The sequence below is a fragment of the Spea bombifrons genome, chromosome 3, assembly GCF_027358695.1.
Source record: "Spea bombifrons isolate aSpeBom1 chromosome 3, aSpeBom1.2.pri, whole genome shotgun sequence".
NCBI lineage: Eukaryota > Metazoa > Chordata > Amphibia > Anura > Pelobatidae > Spea > Spea bombifrons.
Window position 1 is genome coordinate 81,164,143 of NC_071089.1, and position 16,025 is coordinate 81,180,167.

Sequence of the window (16,025 nt, forward strand, 5' to 3'; positions counted from 1 at the left end):
GCAGTAGCAGCTATTACAACAAGAGAACCCTTGGTGTACAGTGGTCAAGACAATTCTATAACATGCAACAGACCAAAAGACGAGGCTTTAAGTCTACAACTCTTCCCACTTTAATGGCACCAGCGCCACATTTTATTATCAAAGGGTACATCTACTAAACCATTAAGTGAATTAGTACAGCTCTAGAAATGCATGCCAAAAAAGGTGAAAGCAGTTTTTATATCGATACCACTGAAGGCAATGGTAATCCCCACAGTTTAAGCGTATCTGACCCCTGTATCAATATAGCAGTCAAGTTCCATATGCATACCATGAGCTTCCATATACAGTTATTGAAAACTTGATAAAAGCTGCACTTGACAAATACTGTATTTAGCTAATGCATGCCATGTATGGGAACAAATGCTATGTTGAGAAAACATATCTATTTACTATAAAAAAAAGTTGGGCAATTTTTAAAGAAACGGGTAACTAAATCAATTAAAAGAACTTGCCCATTTACATGTGAGCAGCCTGAAATGTGCAATTTTTTTATGCCACACTTCAGAGTAGCATACACAAATCACAATTGACTTCCCTGAAGACAGAGGTAGGCGGACAGCCTAGATCTGTGTTAACCTCTACATGACAAAGCCTGTACATGTACAGGCTCACAATTCATTGTTTTTAATGGGTTTAAGGACAACCCATGGTCCTTAAGGGGTTCTGAGCAGGGCAGAAAGTTTGGAAACAGGTCTACTAATAAAATATGTAACCAGACAAGGTCCTTTAATTTGGAGACAATCTGCTGAAGCACAAACCATTAAACATTCTGCATTTACAGCAATACTACAGGATCAATATGGAAACAATTTGTACAGTGGGTAAAACAGAAATTTGACAATTCAATACAGGGTCTCTTCACACACTTTAAAAAAAAAAGTCTGTATAGGTGTATTCAAGCAGTCACACATCTTCTATGAAATGACTGTATCCAGGTGGTAACAGGACAGGTACTTCTCCACATTGGAATGTCCAAACAGAAGGCTCTGACAATGCTAGACTGAATGGGGTGGGGTAACAGCACCCCCTTTTGCCCTCAAGAGTCCTTTCTGTTAGGGGAGATGGCTTGAGGTTTTAAGGGGAGGGAGAAAGTTGTTCAGTCATCAAATTTTATCTTCTTTCCTTGCTGTTGGTTTCCACCTCTGAATCCTCCACCTCCTCTACCTGCAAATAAAAAGTTTAATTACCGAGGGCTGTAGGCATTTCATTTACAAAATACACAAGCCCCAAGAACAATGTATGTTAGACCACCTTGTCAGAATCTGAACAGAAGCCAACTTCAGTTTTAGAATGTAATCTGAATCCATTGCAACACTTATATTGCATGTGTGACGAAGCAATGTCAAATTCAAGGGTGGCAGATATATTGTAACAAGTTAAAAAGATAAAAATGGAGGGGTAATTTCTATACAGTTAAAGAGTGCTATTAAGCAATATACCTGCTGGCTTTAAAGTGTCATTATTCGCTAACTGGCAGTCCCTAAGCGCAACCAGAACTACAGTTATAAACACCCCCCCCAGAATCCCATTAGCAATTTAGCACTACTTGATCCCTTCTTCCACATAGCAGCTGCAGGCACAGTTGGATATATTAACTTTCAATTGGACATTTTAAAGCACTAATATTACCCAATTCAGGAATTATGTCCTACCGCCAAATCCTCCTCTACCTCTTCCGCCTCCACGGCCGCCACCAAATCCTCCACGGCCACCTCCTCTTCCGCCAAAACCTCCTCTTCCACCAAAGCCTCCTCTGCCGCCACCACCTCGTCCGCCAAAGCCACCTCGTCCGCCAAAGCCACCACCACGCTGACCATCTCCTTTGGGCTTTGCAAAGTCCAGTGTTACTTTGCTTCCATCTATTTCACCATCCTCCATTGCCTCTTTAGCAGCCTTTGCATCTTCAGCAGATGAAAAGTCAACAAAACCAAACCTAGCAACAGGAAGGAAAATAATCAGTTACTCAACCAAATAAGAGTAATCCGGCATTCTACTGAAACAAATTCATACATACTGTGCCACGGAAGGCCATTTTCAGCTCAGAAATAAGGAAAAATGCAGGCCAACATTGCACTTATATTCTCTTGCGAAACCATTTACAGTCATTAGATATGTTGACAGGATGGTGCTCAGCAACGCACAGACCCAATGGTTCTGTACCAAGTATGATACAGAAATACTGCCATCTTTAATTTGCCACTCACCCCTTGGAGGCACCAGTATCTCTATCAGTTACAATCCTTGCATTTACTGAGCCATCAAATGCTTCTTTTAAGGTTTCTTCTGTGGTGTCTTCTGAAAGGCCTTTCACAAAGAGTGTTTTTGACTGTGTTGGAGCTGAAAAAAATGCATTAATTAGAACTTGATAGTTAAAACCATTACCATTCGTGCATAAAAAAAATTACTGTGGTTTCTCAGAACTGCATCTTATGTTCTCTTTTTGAAAACAAAGCTTTAAAATGTTCATCCACTAAACAGCTGAAGCAGAACTGCCAAGCTTCTTAGAGACACTGGCTTGAACAGATTAGAACTAGAAATGGGTAACAGCCCCTAACAGTTGCCACACGCCATAGGAAGCTGGCCAAAATACTTGGGAGGTGAGAGCCAATGTCATGGCAAATAAGTTAATTTCATTTGAGAACTGCAGCTACTTCAAGGGTATTAAAGCTGGATCAGTACTTGACTATCTAGAGAAAATTCTCATCATAATTTTCAGAGACATTTTTCATCATTTCCAGCACACAAAAATCATTTGTTGATATTGGGTACATTAGTGGAGGCTATTGCCCAAGACTTACCACCTCTGCCTCCACCTTGTGGGCCACCTCCAGTGCTGAACTCTAATCTTACACTCCTGCCTTCAATTTCTGTGTTATTTAAGGACTCCATCGCCTCTTTAGCTTCCTCCACAGAAGAGAATTCTACAAAGGCAAAACTGTGGAAAGAAATCAGAAGTTAATGTAACGGTCCATGAAAGAGGTAAGATACTACATTGTGTTGTGCAATATAGATTGCTCCTTTGCTGGCCTGAGAGAAGGTTTGCTGGAGGCAGGACAAGCCCAGGTAATATTGAGTTCATGAAAAAGTTTCCCCACATTAAAAAGCCATAACATGGTGGGAACAAAAAGAATGCGGATACTAACCCTTTAGGCCGCCCTTGGTTGTTTTGTGGCACCCTAATAGATACCGCTTTCTCAAACACCTCTTGCAAGCTTTCTTCTGTAGCGTTGTATGACAGATTGTTAACAACAAGTGTCTTCGAATCTCCTAAAATAATTGTTTTGACATTACTTAAAGAAACTTGTACAACATTTCAATGATAGATTCCTATACACCACAATCATTATAAAACTATGTAATGCAGCCATACAAAAGATTGAGTACACATTGTGTTTGCTGGATCAGAACTTGACTATCTGAAAAAATAAAAATGACATCCAGCCTGGCCTAAAAATAAATAAGCATACTGCTGTAGATTCTCAATTGATCTTTAGCTACAAGTCTTGGTTAACTCAATTATGTTACTGAGAAAGATATTTATACAATTTATACCTGTTGGGGTAGCTCTCTTGCCCCCAGAGTTCTGGCTTTTGTCCCCTGTAAAGTCCAAGAAGATGGCACGACCTTCAATCTCTGTACCCTGTTTCTCTTGAAGGGCTTGATCCGCCTCCGATTCACTATTAAATTCTACATATGCAATGCTGAAAAGGTGAAACGGAAGAGCTTTAGCAGTCGATACCACGTCCCACTGACCCCACATAATGTAGAAGCAGATATTTTATGAGTGAAAGTAAACCCTACCCCCAATCCGCACAGTCACCTGTATGATATGCATACATCCATGGAAACGCTGTCTGAGTTGAGCATGCCATTTGTACAAATTCAAACACGTTTACGTACCCTTTGCTGGACCCATCTTTCCCTGTGGGAACTCTGATCTCTTTGGCGTTTTCAAAGTACTCTTGCAAGTCCTCAGAAGTTGAGCTGTAAGGAAGATTCTTAACGAACAGGGTGCGCGAGTCTCTCTCTGTATAAAAAAAGCCATTTTTAGAACATCCGCAAAAAAGAAACAAATTACAGTGTTTGAGCTCATCATAATGCTTTACAAGGCAAAGATGCAATACTGAACCAAAGTAAGCTTGTAAGCTAAATGGATGCTGCACGCATACTCATGCCCTTCCAACCTTCTGTTCTCAAAATGGACAAAGAAAGGATCGAGTGCCCAGCAAAGTACTACATTTTCTAACTGGCTAGCAAGGAATAGTAATGGTGATTGTGTTTCCTAAATAAACAGGTGCACTTTAAGTATGCTTTACTTTAAGTATGCGATTTAAGCCAAGATGCACAATGGGGCTGGCTCTTAAAACACAAGGGTCAGCAAGACAACTACAACTTTCCTCCCAGCATCTTTAGTGAAACAGGTTTTTGGTAACCTGCAAAACTGGAGTGGCATACATATAGAATGAACACAAATTGTATATAAGTGTATATATACATAAAAATACAGCTTGTGCAGTAGTGTTCATGGTCACTAAGCCAAAGATGTAAGTTTTGATACTATGTCAGTTTAATACATACCTTTCTTGGCTTCTGCACTTTTATTCTTGTCAAATGCCATAGCTTTATCCAGTTTCATTTCAAAGCCAAGAACTTTCTTCCCATTCAGCTTCAGAGCTTTCTCCACCTCCTCTTCAGATGCAAACTCCACATATCCAAACTTCCTGGGGTAGCACAAAATAAGAGGGTCAGTTTCCAAGTCAAAAAGAAATCCCACAGAGACTTCCGCTGCCACAGAGGTTACTTACTTCGAAGCACCGATTCTGACATCCTGAACAGTTAAATTCTTCTTGGAAAAGAACTCCCTCAAAGCTTCTTTCAGTTCATCAAAGTCCTTAGAAGAGTTCAAGTTTGCAACAAACACAGACAGACCTAGATTTAAAGAAGGTTCAAGAATTATATATCAAGACTTAGAAAATCAATCTGCTGCTCATCTCTAGTGCCTGAGAGGAAAGCCATAAACAGCTATGTACGGTATTATACATGTAGTGGCTACTTCAATTACATGCACATGCTGTTGAAAACCTTAGTGGACAACTATTAGTTGATAAAACTGCTGCAGCCTTATAATGTCCGAGATAGGAGTCACATTCATTACACTGACATGTGGCATTAGAGCGACTGATTTCTACAGTCATTATGACCCAACTGCAGCCATGTTAACCCACTGCAAGCAGACAATTTGAGTGTTCAAGTGTATTTGTGTAATATTTCTTTAACTCCATTACTCAAACGTATGCAGAATAGAGCTGCAACTGGCGATTATTTTCATAATGGATTACCTGGTAGATTTTATTTTGATTAAGCTGAGATATGCAAATTTCTCATTTACAATAATGCAACGAACAGAATAAAAAAAATTCACATTAACATGTCATTAACCCTTGTATCTATCACAATGACATTTCTCTAACATGACCTACATTTTAAAGGCACAAGAACCCAAGCAATTTCTTAAACTAGGTTTTAATACCTAAAAGTTTTAGTAGTAAATACATGTTTTATTCATGCTTAATTAAAACTGATGCATTCTTTTAAAAATTCCTTTTATTTGCCATCCTGCCCTCAGTTATGCACATCTGACCCCAGGCTTGCCACTGTGCCCCCCCCGATACACCTTATATCCCCCCATACTGCTTGGTGTCTAGTGGGGGCAGCAGGTGATTTTATTGATTAGTTGTTGCAGCCCTAACGCAGAATGCCTTTTGTGACAAATCAATGCTTTTAATTCTCTTTTCAAACCGATAGTAAAAAGCCTATTTTGCCAACAGTAACTTAAAACAGCTCAACTCACCTTCTGCTGTAGATTCAGTCTTCTGCTTCTTCTCTGGAACAACTGCCTTTGGAGCCTCTTTCTTACGTTTACCAGACTCTTCGACAGTCTCTGAAGAGGGTTTAAAACATAGTTAGTACCAGCCAGCAGCAAAAAAAGAAATTAATGTATAATACTTTAAGAAACAAACCTTCATCGTCATCATCATCATCCTCTTCGTCATCGTCATCCTCCTCTTCGTCATCATCTTGCTGCTTTGCAGGAGTAGCTTTCTTTCCCTTTGCCACAGCTGGAGTCACTTCCATCTCTTCATCCTCAGAGTCTTGATAGCAAAGTGATATAAACATTAACACGCTATCACTACCTTCAAAACTGCGTGAAACTCTTGACACCAGCTTCCTGGTTTCCATTAAGCCACAAAGAGTTCAATGAGAACAAGGAAGGGATGTATGCACCAATTAGCATGCAGTAACATTGAAAACACCAGGACTAGACTGCTCCTTTAATCACACATCAGAAAGACTAAAGCACATCAGCAAGAGTAAGACATCATGTAATTCAGTATTAAGTCCCACAATGCTCATCATGTGTGCCTTTAAGCTAGAGTAGGAGGATTAGAAGGATTTCATTTTCCCAGGCAGATACAAAATATTTATTGTCACTATTCCACCCATGTGTTACATTGCGAGTTCTTGTGGGACATGCATGTTAATTTCAATATTTCACCCAGTTCTTTTCCAGCATTGTTAATAAGCGTGTACTGCGTTTGTGCCGACGGCTGGGCGCTCTTTCCATACGAATGCACATGAACAGCCCTTCACACTTTTGAGTCCTGGCATATTTAGCCAGCAGAATACAGAACCCAGCAATTGAGAAACTGATCCATAACTTCAATTAAACATTTCTTTAAAAATCCACACATTTTACCTTCTTCATCCTCAGACTCTTCCTTTGCAGGCTTTTTTGCTACAGGCTTTGCAGCGGGCAGCTTTTTTGCAACTGGCTTTTCCTCCTCAGATTCATCTAGAGAATGATTTTTAATCAGTTTAGACTTATGCTTAAAAGGCTGTGGACACTAACCTGAGCATTACCAATTACATTAATTACATGAATGAGACTATAGTACTGTTATATTAGTATGTAGAAGTCAAGCAGCTTTTGTAGCCACCATGCTCTATAACCAGGAAGCATAGGACTATAAAAAAAATAGTAAAGTTTGATGTTTGCACTGGGATTTTTCATTAATTTGACTTAAAATGCACATCAGTTTTATTTAGACATCACTGAATTCAGTATTAAGTCCCAAAGAGATTCATCATCTGTGCAACATAGTTAAAGGAAAATGTGATTTCTTCTGAACACATACCATCTTCGTCGTCTTCCTCATCATCATCTTCTGACTCTTCCTTTTTAGCTACAGGCTTTTTGGGGACCGGTTTCTTGGCAACTGGCTTTTGTTCCTCTTCGGATTCTTCATCTACGGTGACAAATTTAAAGAGAAGCCCCATTAAAACATTAAAGCGACCCTTAGACTGGATGTACTGGTTCAGCCCAGCCACTACATGGGAAATAAGGCTGCCCAACAACAGCCAGGAATCTGCATAGCCATGACCATAGAGCCAAGATTCCTGATCAGTGCAGGGGAGATGAGGGAGAAACTTTCAGAAGAGAGAAAAACTATCAAAAACGTGAAAAAAAAAAAAAAAAAAAAAACTTAAGTAGAGTAGTGTCACCATGACATCACGCACATAAGATCCCCAAAGAAAGTACCCTAGCAATACAAGGAAAATTACCACTAAGACTGCTTCAGCCAGCAGAAAGATACTATAATATATGGTGATATTTAATGTATGCAGTGGCCCTCTAGAGCATAAAAATGTTACTGTAATTCAGCAATGCTGATTAACTTAAATTGGGTGATTCTCCTGCATAGGAAATACTACACCTACAGGGATTTTGCTTTTACATACTATCACTCCATTATGTTTAAGTTTCTATGGGCTACCTCTCCTGAAGACACAGACTTTAATAAAACAAAAAAGTCAAAATGTACATCTCATACTAAAATTCATAATGAAATGGTTAAGACAACTTACCAGAATCCTCCTCATCCTCGCTTTCCTGCTTGTTTGCCTGTTTGCCATTCTTTGCTCCTGCTGGCGTTGCTCCTTTCTTAGCTGGTGTTGCCTTAGCTGGTGTAGCTGCTTTCTTAGCTGGTGTTGCTTTTGCAGGTGTGGCTGCCTTCTTAGCAGGGGTTTTCTTAACAGGGACCTCTACCTGTAATTATACAATTACTTGTGTGATCCAGGACAACACATTATTAAACTCAAGTAGCAATTTACATTTTCATAAGATCCTTTAAAGATTTGTCAGATGTGCAAAGAATAGCATAGCATATTGGTTAAAAGCAAATTAATGCATGATGGCTGAGTGTCCCCTCCACGTATGCCATTAGTTGTTATGCCAGACTGCGATTACCAAAAGGGAATGTGCCCACCATATCACAACCTGGACATGTACTAACAGTGAACATGCACAGGGAATAGCAGGCACATGGCAGCAATAGAAAGCAATGCTTCAGTTAACAGCTGCTGAATGTTATTTGTGTATACGAACAATTTACATTGTTGTGATGTACTTGACATACATGTGATGCCTAACAGACCTTAAGCACTCTATTGGCAAAAGACAGCAATATAGCCTATGTACTAGTTTGAGTCTCATTCCCATCTATTTCTAACCTTTTGATATTTAAAAATATAACCTCTAGAACGCAATTTAACAATCACGCTGGAAACTAGAATTAGGGAAAATGTTACCTCCTCTTCACTGCTATCATCTTCCATATCTTCCTCTTCATCACTATCTTCCACGTCTTTTGGTGGTGGAGGAGCGGCTTTTTTAGGTTTATTCTGCACTTTAGCACCCTTTGGGGAAAAAAATAAATACATTTTACCGTAATGAACACTTACCATCGAGCTTTTACATATAGGGATATGTAAAGATACATTTTAACAATATTAGTAACTCATTCACACTATTAGGAGCCATTTTATAGCAATTGGCACTTTCTTGGCTACTAACTTCAGCTCCCTTCCAGCAGCATTTGCTACAAGCTGACACATTTGACTTGCAGTTTAAGTCAGTCTAAAGACTTGGAGAGCATACAGCTACACAGGCTAACAATGGAACATGAAAATCTAAGTCTCACGTGGTGGTGTGTGGTGTGTTAGAACACAACCTGGATTGTGAATTTAGGACATAAATAAAATGGAGGGGGTGCGCACACACTTATTATCTTCCAAATTATGTCAAGCGCCAAGGAATGCACACCAGACATAATCGGTATAGCTACACGTGTCCCGTAGGCCACATTCCAAGGCACATATGTACCACCAGCCACGTGGAGCTTCCAGCCGCCCTGTACCCACGTGGTTTCACGCCGCGTGCCGGTGCCCGGAAGTGACACCAACAGGGAACAATCTTCAGAGATCCAAGGCGCCACAAAATGGCGCTGAGCAGGGCATGCGCTTGAACACACGATGTACGCAAAGAACCTTGCTACTACAAGTCTACCAGTACGCGGTTATTGACGGCTCCGAACATATCTACGCGTTTCGTGTTGTGAAAGCAGCATAATATCCCACAATGCCATACACGCGTTTCATTTCTGCACTGCAGAATGTACAGGCCGAATCGGGCCTTTTCTCTCATTCAGAATTCTGGTTTAACCCCTTACCGGCCACGCGGGAGGAAGGAGAATCCAACCACGTGATAATGGCATCGCACACTTAACGCCCCTTTCCCTGCAGACCGCACATGCGCCATGTAATTTATAATCGGTACCATTATACGGCACCGATTAAAATCCGGTATTAAGATGTATAAAGGGTGCTTCGTTAATATGTTTAATTTATTAGAGCGGCGCAGCTACAATCGTAGACAAAGCATATACAAGATCCACGGAAGCTTAACCATAAACAGAAAACACTAAAATTCCAAATAATCAATAATAAGAACGCGTAAGACATGGTCAACATATGTAAAACAGAAACGGGTAAGTGCTCATTTATAAAGCGGGTAGTAGTATTACCACCCGCAATGTACGATAGGTAATAATTTACCTTAGCTAGTTTCACCATGTCGACGGTCGGTTATCTTCCCGGTGGACTGGGATTCACGTGTCAGGATATTGCTCTGGAGGACACAAGAGGCCTGCAACAAGGAACCGACTGAACGCAAAGCTCCGGCGAAGGCGCTAATAAAGACTTCACATCACGTGCCCTACACTCTCCAATCAGGGCACTGCAAACAGATCCGACACCGCCTCGAAACCTTCAAGCCAATCGTTGGTCGCAATAGTGGTTAACCAACCAAAATTCAAGAGAGTGTGTTGGAACGCAAGCTCCAAGCCAACGATTAAGTCCGATTTGCGTAGACCTATGAGGTACTTAGATGGACGTTAAAGCAACCAATCATAAATCGCTGGGAACTTTCGTATCCATTTTGTGTGAATTTGCCATGCGGTTCTTGCCGTAAGGAAGATGGCGGCCTAGTACATTGGTCCCACGTGTTTCTACGCGCGTTCTTTCTTATATATATGTCTTATTCTGTTGTTTGTGTTTAAGCTAACAGCATTAGGTCACAGACAAAGACTACAGCGCATTCGTTAAATGATATATGTATTTTTGTATGCTTTATACTTTTAACCGGATTCCTTACTAGTTTGTGATGTTTTGGGGGCGGAGGAGCGGCTTTTTGGGGTTTATTCTGCATTTTAGCACCCTGGAGAAAAAAAGGTACACTTTTACCTTAACGAACACTACCATCAAGCCTTTACATACAGGGACAGGCAAACATACATTATAGCAATATTAGTATCTCATTCACACTTTTAGCAGCCATTTAACCGGATTCTTTACTAGTTTAGTGATGTTTACGCCTAAAGTTAAACAGACAATTGGCACTTTCAAGATAAGTTTCTTTTTAAAATGCATTTAAAACGTTCAATTCTACTAGCTGCCATTCAAAATAGTCACACGTTGTATGCACGTTGCACGTGGTAGGGCTTTCGGTTTAAGGCAACCCCCTAGTAATAGTAAACGTGTAGTAGAGTCAGTTTTCTGACTCTACGCGGGTATAGATCCAAATTCATGGCAAAAGTCCAGCTAGCTGAGGCGTGTAGAGCGTTAAAAACAGACAGAATAATATTAAAGACGCAAAATCAAACTTGTGGACACGTAACAAGTAGAGTACCCTGCCCTAAGGCTGTCGGCTCTACGAATATAGACTTTGGCGGGTCTTAAAGGGAGAGCTCCTTCACTTAAAAAATGCATTAAGAAGGGCCATCCCCAGTGGGCTTCTGCTGCAGGAACTGCTTGGCTGGCCTGGTATAATGTATATCCCCTGTCCCCTCGCCAGCTCAGCCCTTCTTGCTGGAGAAACATGCCAGTGGTGGCCATTCATAACAACTACAGTAGTGAGGCAGTTAAAACCACAACTCTCCCCTTAGTGAATAGACTTTCTCAGTGACTAGATATATAGGTTTGGAAGGGATACCCCTGTTTGTTTTCTTTGGCTATCCTTTAATATTTAAAACATAGTGGGGGAACTTAAAAGGATCTTTCTGTGTCTGGCTTCAAATGAAAAACATTTGCTTGCTAGTTCATGAAATGGCTTCGGTAATATTGTTCATTTCATTGGTATTCCCCAAAGTTTAGCTATGGCATGTATGAAGAAATGCATCCCTCTAGATTGGTGCTGCTGATCTTTGTTATATATCAAATTAAATACCAGAGAGTGCGGTGAGTAGAATAAAATATATGTCAGGAATCTGTAGTTGGTTATTCCTAGTATAAATTGAAGGTTTTCAGAACAAGCCCTCTGGCTTCTTTTCACATCAGACATTTAAAGTGGAGGGGTGACTTATTGCTTTGTCGCTCTCAACACATTTATTTCATATTTATTTAGGCATTCAGCTTAAAAACTCACATTCCCCAAATTGTGGATTTTACTCTCTCTCTCTCTCTCTCTCTCTCTCTCTATATATATATATATATATATATATATATACACGTACACACACTAGAAACCCTCCTTATGTATACATAAGTCACTGTTTCTTATTGATTGTTCCAGGCAAATTATTATTGAGAAGAGAGAAGTCTGTGCCCTGCTAATGTAGGACACATCTCAGCTAAAATACAGGAAACAAGCATTCTTGGGAGCATATTTCCACTTAAATTATCTGTCTGTGCTTAGTCTATAATACAATATAATATGCTTGAGGTAGCCAATCAGTGTCAGGAAAGCTCTCCCATTGAAATCAATGTCCATGTGTGTAGGGGTGTCTCTGGACCCCCTGCAGCTCTTACGTGAACCAGTGCTGGAGCAGGCTGAATATAGGGAGTATGTGCAAAGGCAAGCAGATTTGTCCATTTGTTCAGCCAAACACATCTCCTGCAGGCCAGGGAGCTGGGGTGGAAATGGTATATAATATGACGAATCCCTAAATGTGTTTGGAGAGGGACAAAAATGGTAATTTGAAGAGGAAACTTGCCTAACATGACTGAAATACCCATTAAGGAAGCCAACTTAAGGAAAATACTTGTTTGTGATTAAAGACAAAATATTCATTTTTCAGGGAAAATATACATTCAATAAAACTGGTGCTTTTGCTGTAATATCTATTTGTAAGAACACTTCAACACACTGTAACATTCAAATGTATACATAAATATAACCGTTTCTGTAACTGAAATAAGTTGCACAACTATAGAGGATTGCAAATTATCTGAGCATTTTAAAATGCATTAAAAAAAAAAAAAAAAAAACTTCTGATATAGAATATGCAGCCATTCTACAAGATATTGTTTTCTTCCTCAATTATCCAACATTTCTTCCCACTAATTGGCAGTTTAAGCTGTCCATCGGTGGCACTACAATAGTTACAATAAAATCCTCTTAAAATGAGTGGGAAGACCTCTTGGGGTTTTAACAGATCACTGCATGCAGTGTCTAGCAGAGCCAGTGCTGGGTCTGACTGGAGCATCACTGCAGGAGGATGCATTCAGCCAACTGAATCTACTACAGGGCATTTAGCAGGCGGTGTGGAAAGCCCCCCCCCCCCCATACAGTTGCAAAATGGATTAGCTGAAAATCTAAAGGGCAATGCCCCTATCAAATGTATTAAAGTTCATATGATGGCTGGAGCCTCAGTGTAATGCTTACGGTCCTGTGAAAGAACGCAACTTTTTGTACTTAATAATATAAGCTAACATAAGTGCCCACTAATCTAATGGAGGGACTACTGAAACCAATGGTGAATAAACTGAATACAAGGACTCCATTATGTGGTCACAAAGTAACTCTATTTTAAAATTGTCGCTTTATCACAGCTGAACTTTCCCAGGGTTATGTTGGGAGTTCACAGCTGTTTCTTGCATCTGTTATTTTGCATGTAGTAAAATGTTGTATATAGGATGTTAACAAAAGAACCAAATCTTACCACATTAAACATATATTACGAAGGGGCATCATATCCTTTCTAGGCAGAACCAAAACTGTTGGGGTTTCCCCTACATAATTCATCACGAACAGCGAGTCTGTGGAAACTCACCTACAATTAACTGTTTGATATGTAAACCGACTTATGGTCCTGGGTGAAATAGGCCATAGACATGTAATTGTAGTGATTTATCAAAACATCATCTTTGCTCAAGTTGCCACTAAAACTATTGGTGATCTAGATAAAATTGTATTTTTTCTAATGGGGAAAATGTACTTGCATTATTAGTTTCCATTGTGTAGTAAGTTAGTCGCTAATCTTCATATCAAAGATACATTTGATATGTCAGGCTTGAGTGACTGACATAGGCATCTCTATAAGATCACTGTGCAGACTCTTTGATAAGATGATGTTTAAAGAGTAGCACCTGGGATTCATACAACATACATTTATTTGCAAAATTTAAGTAGCTAATTAATGTTTCTTTGTTTTCTCAGTATATCCATGTTTCCTTTTAATTACACATCTTTATGCCATTAAACAGGGACGTAAGGGTCTGCAACCACAGACTGACACATTTGTCACACTTACTTAGTGGTGAACCTCAATGGTCTGTTACAGGTTTTAGACTCATCTAGTGCATTAAACATCTCATCACATACACATGGCAAATACCATTTCTGCTCCTCGGCATAAAGACACCTGCTTGCACCACAGCTTGAAAAAATGTAATATAAAATAAGTGCATAGATAGAAAATATGTGCTAAACTGGTCTGTGGTGCAGTACAAGCTGCGAAAGGAAATCCTTCATCTTTATCAGCACGTGAGTGGGCTGAAAGACCACAGTGGAGGCGTTGTTTAAGCTGCCCCAGTTTGCAGTACTTTATGTTTAATGAGCCAGGCCAGGTCCCACACTGTCTTTCCGAGCTACTGTAAAAGCGAATGTAAAGGAGTGCAGTCAGATGTGTGCAGCATGATTAGGGGCCACTAACCCTGCGTGCCATATTTTTTATATACCACCCATCATACATATGACCCGCCCGCCTGCATTGACGGTGCCTACATTGCAGGCATGGGTCATAGGCTGCACATTCCAAAGGCCAGCCCTTGCACCCAAATTGCACACTATCTTTCTTGCCATCTCTCCCCATCACTGAGGTCCTGTGGTAGGAGCGGGAGGTCTGCTGCTCTGTGGCCTTGTGTGCAGCTCCCCTGCTCAGCCAGGGGTGGATCCAGAGCCTGACCTTGGGAGGGCCACTCACACTAACACACACCCAGAGACACACATCCTGAAACTCACAAAAACACACAGACACTAAGACCAACACAGCTAGTCACTCGGGACTAATATACACCCAAAGACACCCATGCTAACATACTGACATAACCCCCACCCATTTAATAACATCCCCAGACAAAGACACATGTTCACACACACATACACTAACATACTCAGACAGGCACACATACATATTCAGACAGTTAATAGCATTTCCAGACAGAAGTGTGTTCACACACTAACATACCCAGAGACACATACACACAGCTCACTTACCCCAGTCGCTCTCTGATGCTGCTCGCCCTCCTAGGCATGTTGTGTGTGTGTGTGATTTGCCAATGCCAGCTGAGCAGGATCACAACCGAGCAGTCAGACAGAGATCTGAACAGGCCCTATGCTCTTTTTACCAATTGTGACTTCTATACCTAGAGTATGATATATAGTCATGTATGTAGGTTTGCACACATACACACAGTAGACACAGGCCCGTGAAGAGACTGTCTTTTCAGGAAGGAAGGAAGAGGTTGCGTCTTCCTGTGAAAAGTGGTACCAGTGGAGAAGAGCTTGACAGAAGGATCTTACCCCTACTTTCACTGTAAACACTGCACCTTGGGCTTCAAATACAAGTAAAAAATATATCAAATATATATTTTAACACTTCTGTGTCTACAGTACACTAGTTTCATTCCCATAATTTCCCACATTTCTCAATCTCAATCTTCTCATTTTTCAGTACTTAACACGCTGCACTCTTTTTGGTCCCTGTCCTGCCAGTGCTTCAGTTCCTACAAGGACAGGTGTTCTATGCTGCCCTCCCTTTCCTTCTGCTGCCCACTGCTCCCTGCTGCCTGTTTCCAACCCCTTCAGCTCCCCTCTTTTCCTCTCAGCCCTCCCTGCCAGCTCTGCTCTTACCCACTTCCTCCACCATACTTCTACTCTGAAACCCTATTTTCTATTTAAATTTACCTAGCACCATCTGATCCTCCCATCCTATTCTTTGTCCCATTGCTCTGACCAGCCCCTTCCAGTGCCCATCTCCTTTGGCCCAATCCTTCTGCTCTGACCTACCCCCTGCTGCCCACTTTGCTCTAGCCAGCTTTTCTAGCTCTACCCAGCTCCCCCCTGGTCCCCCACATCACCCCTCTTTTCTGGCCCTATATGTTCTGCTTTTTTAAAACATAGTCAGACCTTTTTAGAAGGCATTGTATTTTATAGCACCACCTCCTTGGCAGTGAATTTAATACTTTTACAGCCCTTACTGTAAATAATTATTTTCCTTGTTGTGTATGATTTCTGATAATGAACAGGTCACTGGATAGCATTATTAAACACTCATCTACAGACATCAGACAAGCCAGAAGGCTTA

The 16,025-nt window shown here is 40.7% G+C and overlaps 1 protein-coding gene and 3 non-coding genes across 5 annotated transcripts; all 4 read right to left on the reverse strand.

The window, feature by feature from the left end:
* Positions 1-736: 736 nt before the first annotated feature.
* NCL (nucleolin) lies at positions 737-10,174 on the reverse strand. 2 transcript variants are annotated; one of them, XM_053460802.1, is made up of 16 exons: positions 9,997-10,173; positions 8,692-8,799; positions 7,969-8,149; positions 7,239-7,349; positions 6,800-6,895; positions 6,063-6,194; positions 5,894-5,983; positions 4,848-4,971; positions 4,621-4,763; positions 3,943-4,069; positions 3,595-3,743; positions 3,186-3,309; positions 2,841-2,977; positions 2,247-2,379; positions 1,695-1,975; positions 737-1,206 (listed from the first exon to the last, which is right to left on the reverse strand). In XM_053460802.1, exons 1-16 carry the CDS (start codon positions 10,012-10,014, stop codon positions 1,139-1,141), a joined length of 2,022 nt encoding a protein of 673 aa, XP_053316777.1. In that variant the 5' UTR covers positions 10,015-10,173; the 3' UTR covers positions 737-1,138. The 2 variants fall into 2 exon arrangements, with proteins under 2 accessions (XP_053316777.1, XP_053316778.1); XM_053460803.1 differs by having other exon boundaries at positions 1,151-1,206; positions 1,672-1,975; positions 9,997-10,174.
* LOC128488288 (small nucleolar RNA SNORD20) lies at positions 2,710-2,779 on the reverse strand. Its single transcript, XR_008353712.1, has one exon. It is a non-coding gene; the product is annotated as a small nucleolar RNA SNORD20 (small nucleolar RNA).
* LOC128488284 (small nucleolar RNA SNORD82) lies at positions 6,400-6,466 on the reverse strand. The gene has a single exon (XR_008353708.1). It is a non-coding gene; the product is annotated as a small nucleolar RNA SNORD82 (small nucleolar RNA).
* LOC128488283 (small nucleolar RNA SNORD82) lies at positions 7,131-7,198 on the reverse strand. Its single transcript, XR_008353707.1, has one exon. It is a non-coding gene; the product is annotated as a small nucleolar RNA SNORD82 (small nucleolar RNA).
* Positions 10,175-16,025: the final 5,851 nt, after the last annotated feature.

Excerpts from the sequence above, each read along its gene's own strand:
- NCL (XM_053460802.1), bottom strand. Across the intron at positions 4,070-4,620 it reads AAGTGCAGAAGCCAAGAAAG|AGAGAGACTCGCGCACCCTG; the intron begins GTATGTATTAAA and ends TTTTTTATACAG. Across the intron at positions 3,744-3,942 it reads AAAGATGGGTCCAGCAAAGG|CATTGCATATGTAGAATTTA; the intron begins GTACGTAAACGT and ends TCACCTTTTCAG.